The following is a 23,979-nucleotide window of genomic DNA, read 5'->3' on the forward strand; positions in this document are numbered from 1 at the left end:
ATAATTCACTTCACTTCACTACTGAAAACTGCTATTTAGCAGTCGTCTGCAACTCCAACTACTGAATGTGAATCATACTTTAAAGGTAATAATTAGAGATGCCCGATAAAAAAAAAGACTAAAAATTTTGAGGAATGCTCATCAAACACTTATTTGAAGCATGCTAGTTGGGAACAGGTGTGTGCCATAATTGGGCATATATAGAAATGTCCGTTAATGGCTTTTTTTGCCGATATCCGATATTCCGATATTGTCTAACTCTTAATCACCGCTACTGATATCAACCGATACCGATACAGTTGTGGAATGAACACATTGTTATGCCTCATTTTGTTGTGATGCCCCACTGGATGCAATAAATAATGTAACAAGGTTTTCCAAAATACAAACCCCGTTTCCATATGAGTTGGGAAATTGTGTTGGATGTAAATATAAACAGAATACAATGATTTGCAAATCCTTTTCAAGCCATATTCAGTTGAATATGCTACAAAGACAAAATATTTGATGTTCAAACTCATAAACTTTATTTTTTTTTGCAAATAATCATTAACTTTAGAATTTCATGGCTGCAACACGTGCCAAAGTAGTTGGGAAAGGGCATGTTCACCACTGTGTTACATCACCTTTTCTTTTAACAACACTCAATAAACGTTTGGGAACTGAGGAAACTAATTGTTGAAGCTTTGAAAGTGGAATTCTTTCCCATTCTTGTTTTATGTAGAGCTTCAGTCCTTCAACAGTCCGGGGTCTCCGCTGTCCTATTTTACGCTTCATATTGCGCCACACATTTTCCATGGGAGACAGGTCTGGACTGCAGGCGGGCCAGGAAAGTACCCGCACTCTTTTACTACGAAGCCACGCTGTTGTAACACGTGGCTTGGCATTGTCTTGCTGAAATAAGCAGGGGCGTCCATGATAATGTTGCTTGGATGACAGCATATGTTGTTCCAAAACCTGTATGGACCTTTCAGCATTAATGGTGCCTTCACAGATGTGTAAGTTACCCATGTCTTGGGCACTAATACACCCCCATACCATCACACATGTGTAAGTTACCCATGTCTTGGGCACTAATACACCCCCATACCATCACACATGTGTAAGTTACCCATGCCTTGGGCACTAATACACCCCCATACCATCACACATGTGTAAGTTACCCATGTCTTGGGCACTAATACACCCCCATACCATCACACGTGTAAGTTACCCATGTCTTGGGCACTAATACACCCCCATACCATCACACATGTGTAAGTTACCCATGTCTTGGGCACTAATACACCCCCATACCATCACACATGTGTAAGTTACCCATGTCTTGGGCACTAATACACCCCCATACCATCACACATGTGTAAGTTACCCATGTCTTGGGCACTAATACACCCCCATACCATCACACATGTGTAAGTTACCCATGTCTTGGGCACTAATACACCCCCATACCATCACACATGTGTAAGTTACCCATGCCTTGGGCACAAATACACCCCCATACCATCACACATGTGTAAGTTACCCATGCCTTGGGCACTAATACACCCCCATACCATCACACATGTGTAAGTTACCCATGCCTTGGGCACTAATACACCCCCATACCATCACACATGTGTAAGTTACCCATGCCTTGGGCACTAATACACCCCCATACCATCACACATGTGTAAGTTACCCATGCCTTGGGCACTAATACACCCCCATACCATCACACATGCTGGCTTTTCAACTTTGCGTCTATAACAATCCGAATGGTTAATTTCCTCTTTGTTCTGGAGGACACCACGTCCTCTGTTTACCAAATATAACTTGAAATGTGGACTCGTCAGCCCTTAGAACACCTTTCCAATTTGCATCAGTCCATCTTAGATGAGCTTGGGTCCCGTGAAGCCAGCGGCGTTTCAGGGTGTTGTTGATAAATGGGTTTGGCTTTGCATAGTAGAGTTTTAACTTGCACTTACAGATGTAGCGACTAACTGTAGTTACTGACAGTGGTTTTCTGAAGTGTTCCTGAGCTCATGTGGTGATATCCTTTACACAGTGATGTCGGGTTTTGATGCAGTACCGCCTGAGGGATCAAAAGTCCGTAATATCATCGCTTATGTGCAGTGATTTCTCCAGATTCTCTGAACCTTCTGATGATTTTACAGACCGTAGATGGTAAAATCCCTAAATTCCTTGCAATAGCTCGTTGAGAAATGTTGTTCTAAAACTGTTCGACAATTTGCTTGCAAAGTGGTGATCCTCACCCCATCCTTGTTTGTGAATTACTTAGCATTTCATGGAAGCTGCTTTTATAGCCAATCATGGCACCCACCTGTTGCCAATTAGCCTGCACACCTGTGGGATGTTCCATATAAGTGTTTGATGAGCATTCCTCAACTTTATCAGTATTTATTGCCACCTTTCCCAACATCTTTGTCACGTGTTGCTGGTATCAAATTCTAAAGTTAATGATTATTTGCAAAAAGAAAAAAATGTTTATGAGTTTGAACATGAAATATGTTGTCTTTGTAGCATATTCAACTGAATATGGCTTGAAAAGGATTTGCAAATCATTGTATTCTGTTTATATTTACATCTAACACAATTTCCCAACTCATATGGAAACGGAAATTATGGAAAGAAATGCCAACATGGCACAGTGTCACGCAGGTGTCAAATACATTTGCGGAGACTATTAGGCTCTTGCCTTTCTATTTCCTCTTTGTGCACTTCCTAGTCATGTGACCGCCGCGGTCCAATAAGTGGTGCTGACAAGCCGATAGCAGGAAGTAACCAGGAGACAACAATGTAGGAAATACAATAGAGAAAGAGAAATACTGGAAAATAAGTTAGCAAAAGAAAATATTAGGTTGGAAGTGGGAAGTATATTAGGATTGCATTCAGAAAACATAGGATACAAAGTAATATACATATTTAAAAAACACTGGGTTAAATAAAAGAATATAGAGTAGGGATCCACCTCGGTCCACACTCCATTACAGCAGGTGGCGCTAGTGCACACCAGAAGGCTGCTTGCCAACCGCCATAAAAACAAAAGAAGAAGAAGAAGAACCAGGTGACAGGACATAAGAGAAGATCAATTGCATTTCTGCTCGAGGTAGCTTTTAAACCTTCTTTTCACCTGAAATATTGACTGACGGATTTTAAACTACATGCCTATTTTCTCAACTTTATAGAGCTGACTTCCAGTGCTGGATTCTTTGTCATGAAGCTGTGTTTGACTGTAGAAGCTGAGTTGGTGAGTCCATATTTATGACAATAGCACTTTAAAGGCCTACTGAAATGAGATGTTCTTATTTAAACGGGGATAGCAGCTCCATTCTATGTGTCATACTTCATCATTTCACCATATTGCCATATTTTTGCTGAAAGGATTTAGTAGAGAACATCCACCATAAAGTTGGCAACTTTCGGTGCTAAGAGAAAAGCCTTGCATGTACCGGAAGTAGCAGACGATGACGTCACTTGTTGCCACCTTTCCCTGACATATTCACATTGATTTTAATGGCAGCCTCCAACAAAAAGTGCTATTCACTTGTTGTGAGTGCGATTGGGGCGGCGTAGCTCGGTTGGTAGAGTGGCCGTGCCAGCAACTTGGGGGTTGCAGGTTCGATTCCCGCTTCTGCCATCCTAGTCACTGCCGTTGTGTCCTTGGGCAAGACACTTTACCCACCTGCTCCCAGTGCCACCCACACTGCTTTAAATGTAACTTAGATATTGGGTGTCACTATGTAAAGCGCTTTGAGTCACTTGAGAAAAAGCGCTATATAAATATAATTCACTTCACTATTCGGACCAAGAAAACGACAATTTCCCCATTAATTTGAGCGAGGATGAAAGATTCGTGTTTGAGGATATCGATAGCGACAGACTAGAAAAAACAAAAAAAAACGCAATTGCATTGGGACGGATACCGATGTTTTTAAGACACATTTAGTAGGTTAATTCTGGGAAATCCCTTATCTTTCTATGTGTTGCTAGTGTCTTAGTGAGTTTAATATTACCTGATAGTCGGAAGGGTGTCTCCACGGGTGCACAGTGTCTCAGGCGAGTCGACGGCAGCTTTATGGACGGCACAAGCTCCGCTTTTCTCCGGTAAGAACTGACTTTTTAACCACAATTTTCTCACTGGTTGACATGTGGTCGGGATCCATGTTCGCTTAACCGCTCTGATCCATAGTAAAGCTTCACCTCCAGGAATTTTAAACGAGGAATCACCGTGTGTTTGTGTGGCTAAAGGCTAAAGCTTCCCAACTCCATCTTTGTACTGTGACTTCTCCAATATTAATTGAACAATTTGCAAAAGATTCAGCAACACAGATGTCCAAAAAAGTGTATAATTATGCCGTTAAAGCAGACGACTTTTAGCTGTGTGTGTGTGCAGCGCTCATACTTCCTAAAAACACGTGATGTCTTGCGTACACGTCATCATTCCACGACGTTTCCAAGACGAAACTCCCAAGAAATTTAAAATTGCAATTTAGTAAAGTAAAGTGGCCGTATTGTCATGTGTTGCAATGTTAATATTTCATCATTGATATATAAACTATCAGACTGTGTGGTCGCTAGTAGTGGCTTTCAGTAGGACTTTAAACATTCATCTTTCTTCATTACAACATCTTTGTGGCATATTCTCAATCGTCCATAGAAAAGCTTTATGACTTCAACTAATGATCACATTTGTGTGTTGAATGTACTTTTATGTGTTTAGATAATAAGCACATTTAGTGCACTGACTGCTTTGTATAGCTTATAATTATGCTGCTAATGGTGATTTTAGCATTTTATTGCATGTTGTGATTCTGATATGTTTATTGATTTATATTGTACAATATTGAGGAAAGAACTACAACTTATTGAATATTTATTATGAATACTTGATGGTAGAGATGCGCGGTTTGTGGTCTCATCCGTGGATAAACCGCGTGACAAAAAAATAGATTTTAATTAGATTCGGGCGGGTGGCGGTTGAACCATCCGGAGATATTTGCTATACATGGTTCTGGGATCAGTATCCTTTCCCATTCAAAGAGCCATTTAAGACCCGTGTCATAAAGCAAAGAAGACAATAGGAGACGCTATTATTCTCTAGAATGACTGCCGGCAGTCACCCAGATATTAAATATTAGTGCGTGCTATGAAGACATTGGCTTTGTCGCCTTCTACATCATACACGATCTAATTGTCAGTCCAGCATCATGTTGTGTGTGGTTTCCACGGCAACACGCACACGACTGCAAGGCATACAGGGTGACACAGAGTACACTAATGGTTGTGATATAAACAACTTTAACACTTACTAATATGCGCCACGCTGTGAAGCCACAACCAACAACATTGATAAACACATTTCGGGAGAACATCCTCACAGTAACACAACATAAACGTAACACAACTAATACCCATAGTCCTTTGTATTCATGACATTTCCTGACATATATATATATATATATGTGTGTGTCTGTATATGTATATTTTTCAAGTTTACACTTCAAGAGCAAGTATTGATGCTGAGTTATAGACATTTTATCCCACTCAGGTTGTTTGTGTGTTTTGCTTTTTTTGATAATGTTTACAGCATTATTTGCACTTTATACTGTTCACTTTTTTACTGTTTAATGACACCATTTCTGTTTGTCATGTATAATTTTTGATATTTTGTGTTTATCCTTGAATACCAACTATTGTGTATTATTCAAACTCACCTAATTCAGCTGGCTAGTTGTTGTCAAGAGTACTAAAATCCTTGTCAGCATGAATCTGACAACTAAGTAGGCTAAATAACTTTAAACTTTAATACATGCTCGGATAGGCCAGTATCGGTATCGGATCGGAAGTGCAAACACCTGGATCGGGACATCCCTGTTTCTGATATTACATTTTAAAGCATTTAATTGGCCGATAATATCAGATCTCTAATAATAATGTTTTATAATCATGCTGTTTGAAAATGGCATTCTAAGGAACACAAGCCAGATTTTGTTTTTGGAAAACGATATTAGTTTTATCTAAGGATGGATACCATACAGCAGTGGTTCTCAACCTTTTTTCAGTGATGTACCCCCTGTCAACATGTTTTTAATTCAAGTACCCCCTAATCACAGCAAAGCATGTTTGGTTGAAAAAAAGAGATACAGAAGTAAAATACAGCACTATGTCATCACTTTCTGATTTATTAAATTGTATAACAGTGCAAAATATTTAGAGTTTTTTCTTGATCTATTTGTGGAAAAAAGATACAAAAATAACTAAAATTTGTTGAAAAATAAACAGTGATTGAATGATAAATGCATATTTCTCCACATAGAAGTAATCATCAACTTAAAGTGTCCTCTTTGGGGATTGTAATAGAGATCCATCTGGATTCATCAACTTACTTCTAAACATTTCTTCACAAAAAAAGAAATCTTTAACATCAATATTTATGGAACATGTCCACAAAAAATCTAGCTGTCAACACTGAATATTGCATTGTATTTTTTTCACAAGTTATGAACTTACATTCATATTTTTCAAAGTATTATTCAATATTTGCTGGCACAAATAGATAAAAAAACAGCTTTTACCCGAGAGCCATAGTAGCATTAAACAGACACTGAGTGAGGACAATATGTCCATCATGTCCTCATGTGTCATGTCTTCTCATTTTTTTCTTATTTCTTTGGACTATAATGTGCAATAATGTTATATGTATTCATACATTCATCTGTGTGGATATATGTATGTATATATAGATAAATCTCTTATTTTTTTACTATTTATATTACCATATTGTATATGCACCTTAGGAGGAGCTGCTCCAATTTCCTTGTTCTTTGAACTTGTTCACTGCAATAATGACAATAAAACTCCTATTCTATAAATATATTTATACAAGATTTTTGAATTGCTGCTATTTTTACAATATTTGAAAAAAAATTCACGTACCCCTTGGCATACCTTCAAGTACCCCCAGGGGTATGTGTACCCCCATTTGAGAACCACTGTCATACAGGACCACAGCACTTACGATGCCAGGATAACAAACGTTTCACTTAGTCAGATCCATTCTGAAGATGCCAATCATTTAAAAAGGTTTGTCTCTAGGGGACCTGTTTTTTGGTCCCCATACCGTTTTTGGAAATATTTGACATTGTGTCATCCGGACCAAAGGGGAAGCGAACCATCCAGACTGTTATCGACGCAAAGTGTAAAAGCCAGCATGTGTGATGGTATGGGGGTGTATTAGTGCCCAAGGCATGGGTAACTTACACATGTGTGATGGTATGGGGGTGTATTAGTGCCCAAGGCATGGGTAACTTACACATGTGTGATGGTATGGGGGTGTATTAGTGCCCAAGGCATGGGTAACTTACACATGTGTGATGGTATGGGGGTGTATTAGTGCCCCAGGCATGGGTAACTTACACATGTGTGATGGTATGGGGGTGTATTAGTGCCCAAGACATGGGTAACTTACACATGTGTGATGGTATGGGGGTGTATTAGTGCCCAAGACATGGGTAACTTACACATGTGTGATGGTATGGGGGTGTATTAGTGAACAAGACATGGGTAACTTACACATGTGTGATGGTATGGGGGTGTATTAGTGCCCAAGACATGGGTAACTTACACATGTGTGATGGTATGGGGGTGTATTAGTGCCCAAGACATGGGTAACTTACACATGTGTGATGGTATGGGGGTGTATTAGTGAACAAGACATGGGTAACTTACACATGTGTGATGGTATGGGGGTGTATTAGTGCCCAAGGCATGGGTAACTTACACATGTGTGATGGTATGGGGGTGTATTAGTGCCCAAGGCATGGGTAACTTACACATGTGTGATGGTATGGGGGTGTATTAGTGAACAAGACATGGGTAACTTACACATGTGTGATGGTATGGGGGTGTATTAGTGCCCAAGACATGGGTAACTTACACATCTGTGAAGGTATGGGGGTGTATTAGTGCCCAAGGCATGGGTAACTTACACATGTGTGATGGTATGGGGGTGTATTAGTGCCCAAGACATGGGTAACTTACACATGTGTGATGGTATGGGGGTGTATTAGTGCCCAAGGCATGGGTAACTTACACATGTGTGATGGTATGGGGGTGTATTAGTGCCCAAGGCATGGGTAACTTACACATGTGTGATGGTATGGGGGTGTATTAGTGCCCAAGGCATGGGTAACTTACACATGTGTGATGGTATGGGGGTGTATTAGTGCCCAAGGCATGGGTAACTTACACATGTGTGATGGTATGGGGGTGTATTAGTGCCCAAGGCATGGGTAACTTACACATGTGTGATGGTATGGGGGTGTATTAGTGCCCAAGACATGGGTAACTTACACATGTGTGATGGTATGGGGGTGTATTAGTGCCCAAGACATGGGTAACTTACACATGTGTGATGGTATGGGGGTGTATTAGTGCCCAAGACATGGGTAACTTACACATGTGTGATGGTATGGGGGTGTATTAGTGAACAAGACATGGGTAACTTACACATGTGTGATGGTATGGGGGTGTATTAGTGCCCAAGGCATGGGTAACTTACACATGTGTGATGGTATGGGGGTGTATTAGTGCCCAAGGCATGGGTAACTTACACATGTGTGATGGTATGGGGGTGTATTAGTGAACAAGACATGGGTAACTTACACATGTGTGATGGTATGGGGGTGTATTAGTGCCCAAGACATGGGTAACTTACACATCTGTGAAGGTATGGGGGTGTATTAGTGCCCAAGGCATGGGTAACTTACACATGTGTGATGGTATGGGGGTGTATTAGTGCCCAAGACATGGGTAACTTACACATGTGTGATGGTATGGGGGTGTATTAGTGCCCAAGGCATGGGTAACTTACACATGTGTGATGGTATGGGGGTGTATTAGTGCCCAAGGCATGGGTAACTTACACATGTGTGATGGTATGGGGGTGTATTAGTGCCCAAGGCATGGGTAACTTACACATGTGTGATGGTATGGGGGTGTATTAGTGCCCAAGGCATGGGTAACTTACACATGTGTGATGGTATGGGGGTGTATTAGTGCCCAAGGCATGGGTAACTTACACATGTGTGATGGTATGGGGGTGTATTAGTGCCCAAGACATGGGTAACTTACACATGTGTGATGGTATGGGGGTGTATTAGTGCCCAAGGCATGGGTAACTTACACATGTGTGATGGTATGGGGGTGTATTAGTGCCCAAGGCATGGGTAACTTACACATGTGTGATGGTATGGGGGTGTATTAGTGCCCAAGGCATGGGTAACTTACACATGTGTGATGGTATGGGGGTGTATTAGTGCCCAAGGCATGGGTAACTTACACATGTGTGATGGTATGGGGGTGTATTAGTGCCCAAGACATGGGTAACTTACACATGTGTGATGGTATGGGGGTGTATTAGTGCCCAAGGCATGGGTAACTTACACAGGTGTGATGGTATGGGGGTGTATTAGTGCCCAAGGCATGGGTAACTTACACATGTGTGATGGTATGGGGGTGTATTAGTGCCCAAGACATGGGTAACTTACACATGTGTGAAGGCACCATTAATGCTGAAAGGTACATACGGGTTTTGGAACAACATATGCTGCCATCTAAGCGCCGTCTTTTTCATGGACGCCCCTGCTTATTTCAGCAAGACAATGCCAAGTCACATTCAGCACGTGTTACAACAGCGTGGCTTTGTAAAAAAAGAGTGCGAGTACCTTCCTGGCCCGCCTGCAGTCCAGACCTGTCTCGCATTGAAAATGTTTGGCGCATTATGAAGCGTAAAATATGACAGCTGTTGAAGGACTGAAGCTCTACATAAAACAAGAATGGGAAAGAATTCCACTTTCAAAGCTTCAACAATTAGTTTCCTCAGTTCCCAAACGTTTATTGAGTGTTGTTAAAAGAAAAGGTGATGTAACAGTGGTGAACATGCCCTTTCCCAACTACTTTGGCACGTGTTGCAGCCAGGAAATTCTAAGTTAATTATTAGTTGGCAAAAAAAAAAAAAAGTTTATGAGTTTGAACATCAAAATCTTGTCTTTGTAGTGAATTTGTCCGCTTTTCCTCCATACAAACAGCGTGTCGGCCCAGTCATGTAATACATGCAGCTTTCACACACACACACACACACACACACACACACACACACACACACACACACACACACACACACACACACACACACACACACTAGTGAATGCAAGGCATACTGTACTTGGTCAACAGCCACACAGGTCACACTGAGGGTAGCTTTATAAACAACTTTAACACTGTTACAAATATGCGCCACACTGTCAGCCCACACCCAACAAGAATGACAAACACATTTCGGGAGAAAATCCGCACCGTAACACAACAAAACAAATACCCAGAACCCCTTGCAGCACTAACTCTTCCGGGACGCTACAATAAGCACCCTCACTATGCTTCTGACAGATATAAGTTCAAGCTAAATGCTAGTTTGTATTAGAAATGTCAACAGGGGAGTATTTTAGCATGCATGTGCATGTACAAGCCAGTCTGCCCCACAACAAGAAGATAGAGACTGCAATGGCGGACTCGCGCAAACATTTTCGGGTAAATTTCTACCATATATGAAGATATATGGAAAAAAGGTCACAAATGGGGCAAGTTCCAAACGGAATGAATGAAGTTAGTGAAGATGGTTTTATAAATATGTCTGCCTTGCCATTTCAGGCCAAATACACAAAAGCAGGTCCCAAAAGGTAGGAAAAGTTGGTTTGGCAACATTAGGATTATACTCTTATGAAAAAAACCAACCCACATGTGCACAATAAAATACACAGCAGCACATATAAAATGAGTACAGTCTACCAAGTCAAATTCCTTCCTTGGCCAATAAAGTTGATTGTGATATTTCACAAAGTTCCAATAAAGTTGATTGTGATATTTCACAAAGTTCAAGCACACACTTTATACCGGGGGTGTCAAACTGCTTTTTATTGAGGGCCACATCGCAGTTATGGTTGCCCTAAGAGGGCCGCTTTGAGCAATGAGTAATATATGAATATACTGTACATGAACAATATATTTATATATTTTACATAAGCTGTAAAAAATATTTTGACTTTTAAAAACTGGCAACTCAGTCACCAGAATTTTACAGTAAAAACAGTGTTTTTTTTTACAGCATATAAACATTTTTAATAAATGCAATGGAGAAACAATACCACTGTTTTTAGCGCTAAAATTCAAGCAACAGAGCTGGCAATTTTTGTTTTATTTTGTTTTGTTTTACTGTGAAATAATGTTTTAATGTTGGTTTATTTATTTATTCATCTTTTAAAAATATTTTAGTGTCTTACTGTATACAAAAAAAACAGTACCAGAGTTGATTTTACGGTAAAAAACTCAGTCGGCGGAATTTAACCGTAAAGTATATTGTCAATTTTACAGTCTACAATTTGATTGATGATTTGTTTTGAAATCATAAGTCAGAATATTTAAGTACAGTATTTACGTTTGCATTTATTTCTATTATAAACAATCCTAAATAATTTGAAATCAATCATTTACGTTTAGTGTTTATATGTTCATATTTGTATTAATTCTAAATAATATATATTAATAATGTTGTCATGATCCGCTGCTCGGATCCTGTTTTATTCTGGTTTTGGTTCTGTTTTGTATCTCATCTTGTTAGTATTTGACTTCCTTAGTTCCTGGTGGCACTTCCTGTTTTGTTCTGTTGTCATATTTCCGTATTAGTGTCACCTGCCTCTTGTTTTTTTACGCGCACCTGCTTTGTAATTACACCCCTTATTCAAGCCTGCCTTTTCTGTAGATTCGACCTCACATTCTAGTTTCTGTTCCGTGCAACAGGCGACGACGCTGTTTCCCCAATTGTGGTAAAAAGACTATTTCTGGTACTTGTTAGCTTCCGCCCTATGTTGTTTTGTTTGTTCCCTAGCTCACATGCTAGTGCTTTTAGTTCTTTCTAGCTCCCATGCTAGTTCTGTTCGTGCCTTGTGCAAGTGTTTCTGTTCTTAGACTGTTTTATAGTATAAATAAATCATCATTTCTTACCTTCTCGCTGTGTCCAAGTCCGACTGCATAATAGAGAGAAGGAACCCACACCACCATGCCAGCTAAACGTCACAAATGTAGAATTGTTTATAAAAAAGATTAATGAAAATCGAGGTGCTTTGAAATATGTTTTTTGGCAGTTCTAGTCTAAAAAAAATATATATATACATTCATAATTTATATATTTTTTATCTTTCTTTATATTTATATTCATATAATTATAAATAAATATAAAATCCTAATTTATATTTATTTTTATAAAATATTTTCACCTTTATTTATATTTATTCCAAATAAATATAAATCCACTGAAGAGCAGGGAAACCTGTGCAACAGGCTTGTCGGGATGAAATAGCCTGTGTGTTTTTTTCCTGACCTAACGTAAATCCATAAAATATGTATATTTTTATATATTTTTTTTGTGAATACGAAATAGATTTTTATAATATAGTAAATGTCAAATATATGTCTTCTAGTACAGTATAAATAACTTGTTTTATATTGTATTTACTGCATATTTAATTTACGATTGTAATTGACATCAATGAAATACATTGGCAACACTAAATTGGACGTAGTGTGTGAATGTGAGTGTGAATGTTGTCTGTCTGTGTTGGCCCTGTGATGAGGTGGTGACTTGTCCAGGGTGTACTCCGCCTTCCGCCCGATTGTAGCTGAGATAGGCACCAGCGCCCCCAGCAACCCCAAAGGGAATAAACGGTAGAAATTGATGGATGGATGGATATATTTTTATATATATATATATATGTATAATATATGTGTATATGTATATATATATGTGTATATGTATATATATGGAAAATGGATGAGATGAATTCAGAATGTTTATCATGGTTCTTCTTCTTTGTACTTTGTAAACACTTTAACTTTGAAAAATGTCTTGAATTGGATGATATTAGAACATTGTTTGATTTCTTTGCTTAATCCATTCCATCATTTAATTCCACATACTGAAGGTCTTAAGTGTTGGACGTGCAGAACGTTTTCAATTAGATTTTCCTTTAAGAAATGATATTTCTCCTCTTTTGTTGAGAACAATTGTTGTATATTCTTGGGGAGCAGATTATAGTGCAGATTATAGTGCATGATTTCAAATGTTTGCAAATGATCTATGTCGACAAAGTTCAGAATTTTTGGTTCATTAAATAAAGGGGTTGTTTGTTCTATATCCAACATTATGTATTGTTCTAACTCAAGGGTGTCCAAACTTTTTCCACAAAGGACCGCACACAGAAAAATGTAAGCATGCGGGGGCCAATTTGATATTTGTCATTTTCAAACCCCAAAAAAATATATGGATTTTTTTTTTAATCCTTAGGGCAGCATAGAGGGTCTCAGTCACTAAAATGTTAAAAATAAGTCAAATTACTATTTTTTTTTATTTAATGCTTACAGTCTATCTCTATATCAATTTGAGGTTGATATAAAGTAAAACAAATAAGGTTTTATGCCTTTTCTGTCAAAGACAACTTGTTTTTTTATATCTAATATGCAGTATATAAATACTGCATATTTCAGTATATCTAAATACTGAAATATGCAGTATTTAGATAGATAGTACTTTATTGATTCCTTCAGGAGAGTTCCTTTATTTAGCAATTAAAGCCCTCAAAGATCAATAAAGCAGGACACCATGGATTTTAATTATTTAATATTTTTGAGTAATCACAGCAAAAAGTTAAATAAAATCCTACTAAATATATTTGAGATCCGAAAGGTTCCCCACTCATAAAGTGATACATTTTTATTATTATTATTATTTTTTTAACTTTTAACACTTAAATGTCAAGATCAACTTTCGATATATCTGTCAATTTTAAGTTTGAACTATTATTTTGTTGGTTTTATGCTCTTTTGTCAAAACTTTGATGTTTTTATATGGCAACCACACAACATATGCAAACATTTTTCTACATAAAACATTTTAAAGTGATAATTTTTAAGTAATAATTCATTATAACAGATTTTTTTTGTACTTTTTTTTTTTTTAGCAATGGAAAAAAAAAAAAGACAAAAGCAACCAAAAAGGTGCCTGCATGGCAACTTTGTGTCAACATTGCCACTTTTTCTCATTAGATTTCAACCCATTCCACTTTTTTTTAAATGTTTTTTATTTTTGCAATACTATTTATTTTGCAGTTTTTACAGAATGTGTGGCGGGCCGCACTTTGGACACCCCTGTAATCTAACTGATCTTTTTGTAACACGGTTAGTGAATGAAGTGTATTATTGTTGTCATTTTCCCATATTTCTGCACAATAATTGAATTATGGCGACACTAGCGGACATTCGAGAATATGAAGTGATTTTTGACGTTTGTAAGACAGTTGGTAAAACATTTATCATGCCGATAATACAAAACCCAAAAGCAGTGAAGTTGGCACATTGTGTAAATGGTAAATAAAAACAGAATATAAAGATTAGCAAATCCTTTTCAGCCTAAATTCAATAGAATAGACGGCAAAGACAAAACATTTAACATCGAAACTGGTGAACTTTGTTATTATTTGCAAATATTAGCTCATTTGGAATTTGATGCCTGCAACATGTTTCAAAAAAGCTGGCACCAGTGGCAAAAAAGACGGAGAAAGTTGAGGAATGCTCATCAAACACTTATTTGGAACATCCCAAATACACTAAATTGGGAACAGGTGGGTGCCATGATTGGCTATAAAAGCAGCTTACATGAAATGCTCAGTCATTCACAAACAAGGACGAGGTGAGGGTCACCACTTTGTCAACTAATGCAGGAGCAAATTGTTTAAGAACAACATTTCTCAACCAGCTATTGCAAGGAATTTCAACATCTACGCTCTGTAATATCATCAAAAGGTTCAGAGAATCTGGAGAAATCATTCCACGTAAGCGGCGAAGTCGAAAACCTAATTAAACACATTTGCCAGTTACGCCATTAACTTATACCGCCGGCCCCCAAACACACCAGTGCTGCAAAGACATTACAGTCCTTTCCACTTCAAAAAATAAAATGACAAACAATTGATTTTATTCGCGGGTCAAATATAATTTTAATCCAGCAGATAACCATTTTGAAACATCATTATAATACCTTGCACTCACTAAATATAATATATTTAGTGAGTGGGCCATACACTCACTAAATATAATACACTTAATGAGTGTGCCAAACACTCACTAAATATGCTGCATTTAGTGAGTGTGCCATGCAATCACTAAATATAATATATTTAGTGAGTGTGCCACGCACTCACTGAGACACCATTTGCCCATACCCACTGCCAATTATTAATGCAGTTTGCGAAGGGTGCCATTTTGAATGATGTATCGGGGTGGGGGACACTGCACTAGTCTAACTTTGGGGAAAAAAAGGCCAAACTATAAACAAAATGTTGCTGGTAAAATGTAATACATTTTAATCCAGCAGATGACCATCATAAAACACCAATATAATACATTTAGTGAGTGTACCATACATTCACTAAATATGATGCATTCAGTGAGTGGGGCATACACTCACTGAGACCTCATTTGCCCATAGCCGCTGCCAATTAATGATGCATTATGTGAAGGAAAAAAATAAATTTTATTTCAAAATATTACTCGCGACTTGTTCAGGGTGTACCCCGCCTTCCGCCCGATTGTAGCTGAGATAGGCACCAGCGCCCCCCGCGACACCAAAGGGAATAGGCGGTAGAAAAATGGATGGAGGGATGGATATTAATCTACTAAAATATGCAAAACATAGATACGTGTGGAGAGTGTTTTGCATTGTTCCCATCATGCATTGTAGTGGCTTTAAAAGGATGTACTTTTGAATGATGTATCGGGGTGGGGGACACTGTACTAGTGTAACTCCGGGGGGGAAAATGACAAACTATTAATTTTTTTTTCTTGTAAAATGTAATGAATTTTAATCCAGCCGATGACCATCATGAAACACCAATATAATACATTTAGTGAGTGTGCCATACGCTCACTAAATATAATACATTTAGTGAGAGTATGGTACACTCACTAAATGCACTATATTTAGTGAGTGTACCATACACTCACTAAATATAGTACATTTAGTGAGTGTGCTGTACTCTCACTAAATATAGTACATTTAGTGAGTGGGCCATACTCTCACTGAGACATCATTTGCTCCAACCCACTGCCAATTATTGATCCATTTTTCGAATTAAAAAAATACATTTAAGCTGCTAAAATGCGCAAAACATGGATGATTGTGGAGAGTGTTTTGCATTTGTTCCCATCATGCATTGCGGTGGCTTTAAAAGGGTACAATTTCGAATTATGTATACTTTGAGGGGAAAAAAATCCCAAACTACAATTTTTTTTTCCCTGGTAAAATGTAATGAATTTCAATCCAGCAGATGACCATCATGAAACACCAATATAATACATTCAGTACATTTAGTGAGTGGGCCACGCACTCACTGAGACATCATTTGCCCCGACCCACTGCCAATTATTGATGCATTTTGCAAATGAAAAAAAACACTTTTTTTTTAAAAAGAAATGTTAAGCTGCCAAAATGTGCGAAACATAGATAAGTGTGCAGAGTGTTTTGCATTTTTCCCATCATGCATTGCGGTGGCTTTAAAAGGGTGCAATTTTGAATGATGTATCAGGATTGGACCTTTTGACAACATCCACAACGTTCACAGTGCAAGTTGTGTTATGAGCGTTGACTTTCTGTGTTTGGGTGCAGTTTGGGCCATGAGTGGGAAAAGCTGCTTGGATTGCTCGTGGACAAAAGTTTACATACACTTGTAGATGACATAATGCTGTCTTAAGTTTCTAATCCAATCACTTGTTGATCACAAAAAACATTCATGAAGTTTGGTTCTGTTATGAATTTATTATGGGTCTGCAGAAAATATGAGCAAATCTGCTGGGTCAAAAGTAAACATTCAGCAATGTTAATATTTGCTTACATGTCCTTTGGCAAGTTTCACTGCAATAAGGCGCTTTTGGTTGCCATCCACAAGCTTCTGCTTGAATTTTTGACCACTCTTCTTGACAAAATTGTGTTGGTTTTCTGACACGGACTTGTTGCTTCAGCATTGCCCACACGTTTAAGTCAGGACTTTGGAAACGCCATTCTAAAACCTTCATTTTAGCCTGATTTAGTCATTCCTTTAGCACTTTTGACGTGTGTTTGGGGTCGTTGTCCTGTTTTTACAATTGTTTTTAACATGGCTGTGTAGCACTTTGGAAACGTTATTGTTGTTTAAATGTGCTATATAAATAAAGTGGATTGGATTGGATTGGAACACCCAACCTCCATGCCTGATGATTTTGGAGGTAATCCTCCTTTTTCATCGTCCCATTTAGTCTCTGTAGAGCACCAGTTCCATTGGCTGCAAAACAGGCCCAGAGCATAATCCTACCACCACCATGCTCGACGGTAGGTGTGGTGTTCCTGGGATTAAAGACCTCACCTTTTCAATTTTTGTTTCATTTGACCACAGAACTTTCCTCCAGAAGGACTTATCTTTGTCCATGTGATGTCAATAAATAATTCATAAAAGAACCAAACTTCAAGAATGTTTTTTTTAGTGACCAACACGTATGTTTTTCAATCACTCTAATCACAAAAAAATAAGAATTGTAGAAATCATCGGAAACTCAAGACAGCCATGACATTATATAAACTTTTGACCACGACTGTGTCATGTCCAGTCGGCGACAAACCCCAAGATGCAGAGATGGCAGCAGGCATGGTGCGGGAAAACATAATTTAATCTTTAAAAATGAAAAAAACACAAACAAGGAACTAGGAACAGCCAAACTTGAAAACGGGAAACAGGGTCCAGCAAACAGGAACTAGGAACGAAAAGACGGAAAGCACGGCATACAGAAACACTGCAAGTAACAGGTAGGAGTTACAAGTATTGATGACAATAATCCAGCCCAGAGTGGAGGAACAAGCAGGTCTAAATAGCAGCTGGCTGATTGACACCAGGTGTGGCCCCGTGCCAATCAGCCACGGCTGATTATAATAATAATAAAAATGGATTAGATTTATATCACGCTATTCTATTGTTGGATACTCAAAGCGCTCACAGAGAAGTGGGCACCCATCATTCCTTCACACGATGGTGGTGGTAAGCTACATCTGTAGTCACAGCTGCCCTGGGGTAGACTGACGGAAGCGTGGCTGCCAGTTTGCACCTACGGCCCCTCCGACCACCACCAATCATTCATTCATTATTCATTCACCAGTGTGAGCGGCACCGGGGGCAAGGGTGAAGTGTCCTGCCCAAGGACACAACGGCAGCGACTTGGATGTCAATAGGTGGGAAGCAAACCTGCAACCCTCAGGTTTCTGGCACGGCCGCTCTACCCACTACACCAGGGGTGTCAAAGTCAAATACAGAGTGGGACAAAATTTTAAAGTGAACAAAGCCGCGGGCCAAAGTTGAACAAATGAACCTTTTAATAAGGACCCAAACAAGTTTTGCATTAAATATTGAACAAGCAAGGCTTTTATAACTTTAGTGACATGCAAAATCCAGTTTTAAATAATAATAATAATAATAAAAAATATCAATGGCATATCAAATAAAATTTAAATAAAAATGTTATGCCTTTTTTTCTATTTGAAATCTTCTGAGGTAAATATCAATTTTTTTTCCACAGGCTAATAATAAAGTTGAAAATAAAATAACAACAATGAATGAACCAAAGATTCAAGCTTTGAAGTAGCAAGAGAAAATGCATTAATAAAACGTTAACTCTTGGTCAGTTTGCTGGAAGTTTCCCGGAAGAGTTAGTGCTGCAAGGGGTTCTGGGTATTTGTTCTGTTGTGTTACGGCGCGGATGTTCACCCGAAATATGTTTGTCATTCTTGTTTGGTGTGGGTTCACAATGTGGCGCATATTTGTAACAGTGCTAAAGTTGTTTATACGGCCACCCTCAGTGTGACCTGTATGACTGTTGACCAAGTATGCCCAGCATTAACTTGTGCGCGTGTGTGTGTGTGTGTGTGTGTGTGTGTGTGTGTCTGTAAAAGCCACAAATATTATGTGACACGCTGTTAGTATGGAGGAAAAGCGGACGTGACGACAGGTTGTAGAGAACGCTAAATGCACGCCCCCAATATAGTTGTCCAGGTGGAAATCGGTAGACATTCGGGAGAATGGTTGCCCCGGGAGATTTTCGGGAGGGGCACTGAACTTCGGGAGTCTACCGGGAAAATGAGGGTTGGCAAGTATGAGTATTAGCTGTATAACACCGGCGGGCCAGCTCTAATGCTAAATTGATATTATCTCAAGGGCCAAATTAAATTATACGGTGGGCCAGATTTGTCCCGCGGGCCAGAGTTTGACACCCATGCATTACGCCATGCCGCCCCAGCTGAGGGTAAAACAAGTTGGAGCTCCAAGTATTGATGACAATAATCCAGCCCAGAGTGGAGGAATAAGCATGTCTAAATAGCATCTGGCTGATTGACACCAGGTGTGGCCCCATGCCAATCAGCCACAGCTGAGGGAAAAGAAACACTCGGGGATAACAGCAGGAAATAAAGACAAAATAAGAGCGCTGACAGGAAACACAGTGGAAAAACTAAAACGTGACCAAACTGTCAGGTACAAACCTGACAGACTGTAAGTACATGCTGTGATGTTTCTCTCTAAAGTAAAATTCATGGTCATTGACCAGATTTTTCTCACGTTATCTCCGGTCGGACCATATGCTTGCTATAGCAGATTCCTGGTATTGCCCGCCCATGCTTTACAGTCCACAGCTGCGTGGCAGCAGAGTAATCCCAGCGAGCAGCCTGCCCGTACACGCCCGCTGTCACAAAACTGCACAATTACTCTGCACTCTCCGACAAGAGTTCACCACGCACGCCAAAGCCCTCGCATGACTCCTTCTGTGGGGAATCTGCGCGCGGCGTCTTATCTCCACGTCAGCGTGAGATAAGACGACAAGCACCGCCAGCTCTCAGGAGAACCAAGAAAAGTGGGAATCATTCATAGCAGAAATGACAGGTCAGAAGGTGACAGGTAGGCAGCGTTTGTACTCAGATTGGGATTTGGGTTAGGAAGTGCCGTGCTTTTCGCCAAATGTATGAGGAAGTCCTAAAATGTGAGGAAGACAGGAGGTTGAATGGCGGCGCAAAATGGAGGAATGTACCTCGCCGCCTCCCATAGAGGAGGTGGCACTGTGCAGCCCGCTCTACCACATGCACCATGCATAGGACTGCATAGAACAGACCTGGGCAAATTAAGGCCCGGGGGCCACATGCGGCCCGTTAAGCTTTTCAATCTGGCCCGCCTGATAGTCCCAAATCTTTTTTTTTCCATATGAGTTGGGAAATTGTGTTAGATGTAAATATAAACAGAATACAATGATTTGCAAATCCTTTTCAAGCCATATTCAGTTGAATATGCTACAAAGACAACATATTTCATGTTCAAACTCATAAACTTTTTTTTTTGTTGCAAATAATCATTAACTTTAGAATTTGATGCCAGCAACACGTGACAAAGAAGTTGGGAAAGGTGGCAATAAATACTGATAAAGTCGAGGAATGCACATCAAACTGCAGGCTTGAATGGTGACATGGTGATTGACAACAGGTGCGTGTGTCCAAGTAAATCAGGTGCGTGAGTCGTGAGAACAGGTGAACTGATTGGCAGTCATGGAAACAAAAATAAACCAGAGTGCGCAAAAACAGGAACTAATGGAGTCAAAAAAAGAACATAACTAAACAGAACATGATCACAAAGACATGACAGTTACTGTGGTCCTCTAATTAGTTACTATGGTCATCTAATTAGTTACTATGCTCATCTAATTAGTTACTATGGTCATCTAATTAGTTACTATGGTCATCTAATTAGTTACTATGCTCATCTAATTAGTTACTATGCTCATCTAATTACTTACTATGGTCATCTAATTAGTTAATACGGTCATCTAATTAGTTACTATGGTCATCTAATTAGTTACTATGGTCATGTAATTAGTTACTACGGCCATCTAATTAGTTACTATGGTCATGTAATTAGTTACTACGGCCATCTAATTAGTTACTATGGTCATGTAATTAGTTACTACGGCCATCTAATTAGTTACTATGGTCATGTAATTAGTTACTATGGTCATCTAATTAGTTACTATGGTCATCTAATTAGTTACTATGCTCATCTAATTACTTACTATGGTCATCTAATTAGTTAATACGGTCATCTAATTAGTTACTATGGTCATCTAATTAGTTACTATGGTCATGTAATTAGTTACTACGGCCATCTAATTAGTTACTATGGTCATGTAATTAGTTACTACGGCCATCTAATTAGTTACTATGGTCATGTAATTAGTTACTACGGCCATCTAATTAGTTACTATGGTCATCTAATTAGTTACTATGGTCATCTAATTAGTTACTATGGTCATCTAATTAGTTACTATGGTCATGTAATTAGTTACTACGGCCATCTAATTAGTTACTATGGTCATCTAATTAGTTACTACGGTCATCTAATTAGTTACTATGGTCATCTAATTAGTTACTACGGCCATCTAATTAGTTACTATGGTCATCTAATTAGTTACTATGGTCATCTAATTAGTTACTATGGTCATCTAATTAGTTACTACGGTCATCTAATTAGTTACTATGGTCATCTAATTAGTTACTATGGTCATGTAATTAGTTACTACGGCCATCTAATTAGTTACTATGGTCATGTAATTAGTTACTACGGCCATCTAATTAGTTACTATGGTCATGTAATTAGTTACTACGGCCATCTAATTAGTTACTATGGTCATCTAATTAGTTACTATGGTCATCTAATTAGTTACTATGGTCATGTAATTAGTTACTACGGCCATCTAATTAGTTACTATGGTCATCTAATTAGTTACTACGGTCATCTAATTAGTTACTATGGTCATCTAATTAGTTACTACGGCCATCTAATTAGTTACTATGGTGATCTAATTAGTTACTATGGTCATCTAATTAGTTACTATGGTCATCTAATTAGTTACTACGGTCATCTAATTAGTTACTATGGTCATCTAATTAGTTACTATGGTCATCTAATTAGTTACTATGGTCATCTAATTAGTTACTACGGCCATCTAATTAGTTACTATGGTCATCTAATTAGTTACTATGGTCATCTAATTAGTTACTATGGTCATCTAATTAGTTACTACGGCCATCTAATTAGTTACTATGGTCATCTAATTAGTTACTATGGTCATCTAATTAGTTACTATGGTCATCTAATTAGTTACTATGGTCATCCAATTAGTTACTATTGTCATCCAATTAGTTACTATGGTCCTCTAATTAGTTACTATGGTCATCTAATTAGTTACTATGGTCATCTAATTAGTTACTATGTTCATCTAATTAGTTACTATTGTCATCCAATTAGTTACTATTGTCATCCAATTAGTTACTATGGTCCTCTAATTAGTTACTATGGTCATCTAATTAGTTACTATGTTCATCTAATTAGTTACTATTGTCATCCAATTAGTTACTATTGTCATCCAATTAGTTACTATGGTCCTCTAATTAGTTACTATGGTCATCTAATTAGTTACTATGGTCATCTAATTACTTACTATGGTCATCTAATTAGTTACTATGGTCATCTAATTACTTACTATGGTCATCTAATTAGTTACTATGGTCATCTAATTAGTTACTATGGCCATCTAATTAGTTACTATGGTCATCTAATTAGTTACTATGGTCATCTAATTAGTTACTATGGTCATCTAATTAGTTACTATGCTCATCTAATGAGTTACTATGGTCATCTAATTAGTTACTATGTTCATCTAATTAGTTACTATTGTCATCCAATTAGTTACTATTGTCATCCAATTAGTTACTATGGTCCTCTAATTAGTTACTATGGTCATCTAATTAGTTACTATGGTCATCTAATTAGTTACTATGGTCATCTAATTAGTTACTACGGTCATCTAATTAGTTACTATGGTCATCTAATTAGTTACTATGGTCATCTAATTAGTTACTATGGTCATCTAATTAGTTACTACGGCCATCTAATTAGTTACTATGGTCATCTAATTAGTTACTATGGTCATCTAATTAGTTACTATGGTCATCTAATTAGTTACTACGGCCATCTAATTAGTTACTATGGTCATCTAATTAGTTACTATGGTCATCTAATTAGTTACTATGGTCATCTAATTAGTTACTATGGTCATCCAATTAGTTACTATTGTCATCCAATTAGTTACTATGGTCCTCTAATTAGTTACTATGGTCATCTAATTAGTTACTATGGTCATCTAATTAGTTACTATGTTCATCTAATTAGTTACTATTGTCATCCAATTAGTTACTATTGTCATCCAATTAGTTACTATGGTCCTCTAATTAGTTACTATGGTCATCTAATTAGTTACTATGTTCATCTAATTAGTTACTATTGTCATCCAATTAGTTACTATTGTCATCCAATTAGTTACTATGGTCCTCTAATTAGTTACTATGGTCATCTAATTAGTTACTATGGTCATCTAATTACTTACTATGGTCATCTAATTAGTTACTATGGTCATCTAATTACTTACTATGGTCATCTAATTAGTTACTATGGTCATCTAATTAGTTACTATGGCCATCTAATTAGTTACTATGGTCATCTAATTAGTTACTATGGTCATCTAATTAGTTACTATGGTCATCTAATTAGTTACTATGCTCATCTAATGAGTTACTATGGTCATCTAATGAGTTACTATGGTCATCTAATTAGTTACTATGGTAATTGACGTCACAGCAGCTCAGACGAGGCACCAAGCAGGGTGGGCGGGAAGCATTTCCACAGAGGCGATTTTTATAAGAAAGTTCTAAAGCTTATCGGCTACATCAGATTGAAGGTGGGTTTATTGTGTACC

The 23,979-nt window shown here is 38.1% G+C and overlaps 2 protein-coding genes across 4 annotated transcripts in view; one reads left to right on the plus strand and one right to left on the minus strand.

The window, feature by feature from the left end:
- Nucleotides 1–23,979, minus strand: part of wnt4 (wingless-type MMTV integration site family, member 4) — a 130,122-nt gene that overhangs the window by 60,995 nt on the left and 45,148 nt on the right. The window lies entirely within an intron of this gene.
- svbp (small vasohibin binding protein) overlaps nt 3,033–23,979 on the plus strand; it is a 263,018-nt gene continuing 242,071 nt past the window's right edge. Inside the window, exons 1-2 of one of the 2 annotated variants that reach the window (XM_061875536.1) lie at nt 3,033–3,109; nt 3,189–3,250. Coding sequence is in view for 1 of the 2 variants with exons in the window: in XM_061875534.1 (XP_061731518.1) it covers nt 20,057–20,078 (22 nt within the window). In the remaining variant the exon portion in view is untranslated. Of the gene's footprint in view, nt 3,110–3,188; nt 3,251–19,901; nt 20,079–23,979 lie in introns of those variants that run through there. The other variant, XM_061875534.1, reaches the window with a different exon arrangement.

Source organism: Nerophis ophidion, linkage group LG16 (genome assembly GCF_033978795.1).
Source record: "Nerophis ophidion isolate RoL-2023_Sa linkage group LG16, RoL_Noph_v1.0, whole genome shotgun sequence".
In the NCBI taxonomy this organism is placed as follows: domain Eukaryota; kingdom Metazoa; phylum Chordata; class Actinopteri; order Syngnathiformes; family Syngnathidae; genus Nerophis; species Nerophis ophidion.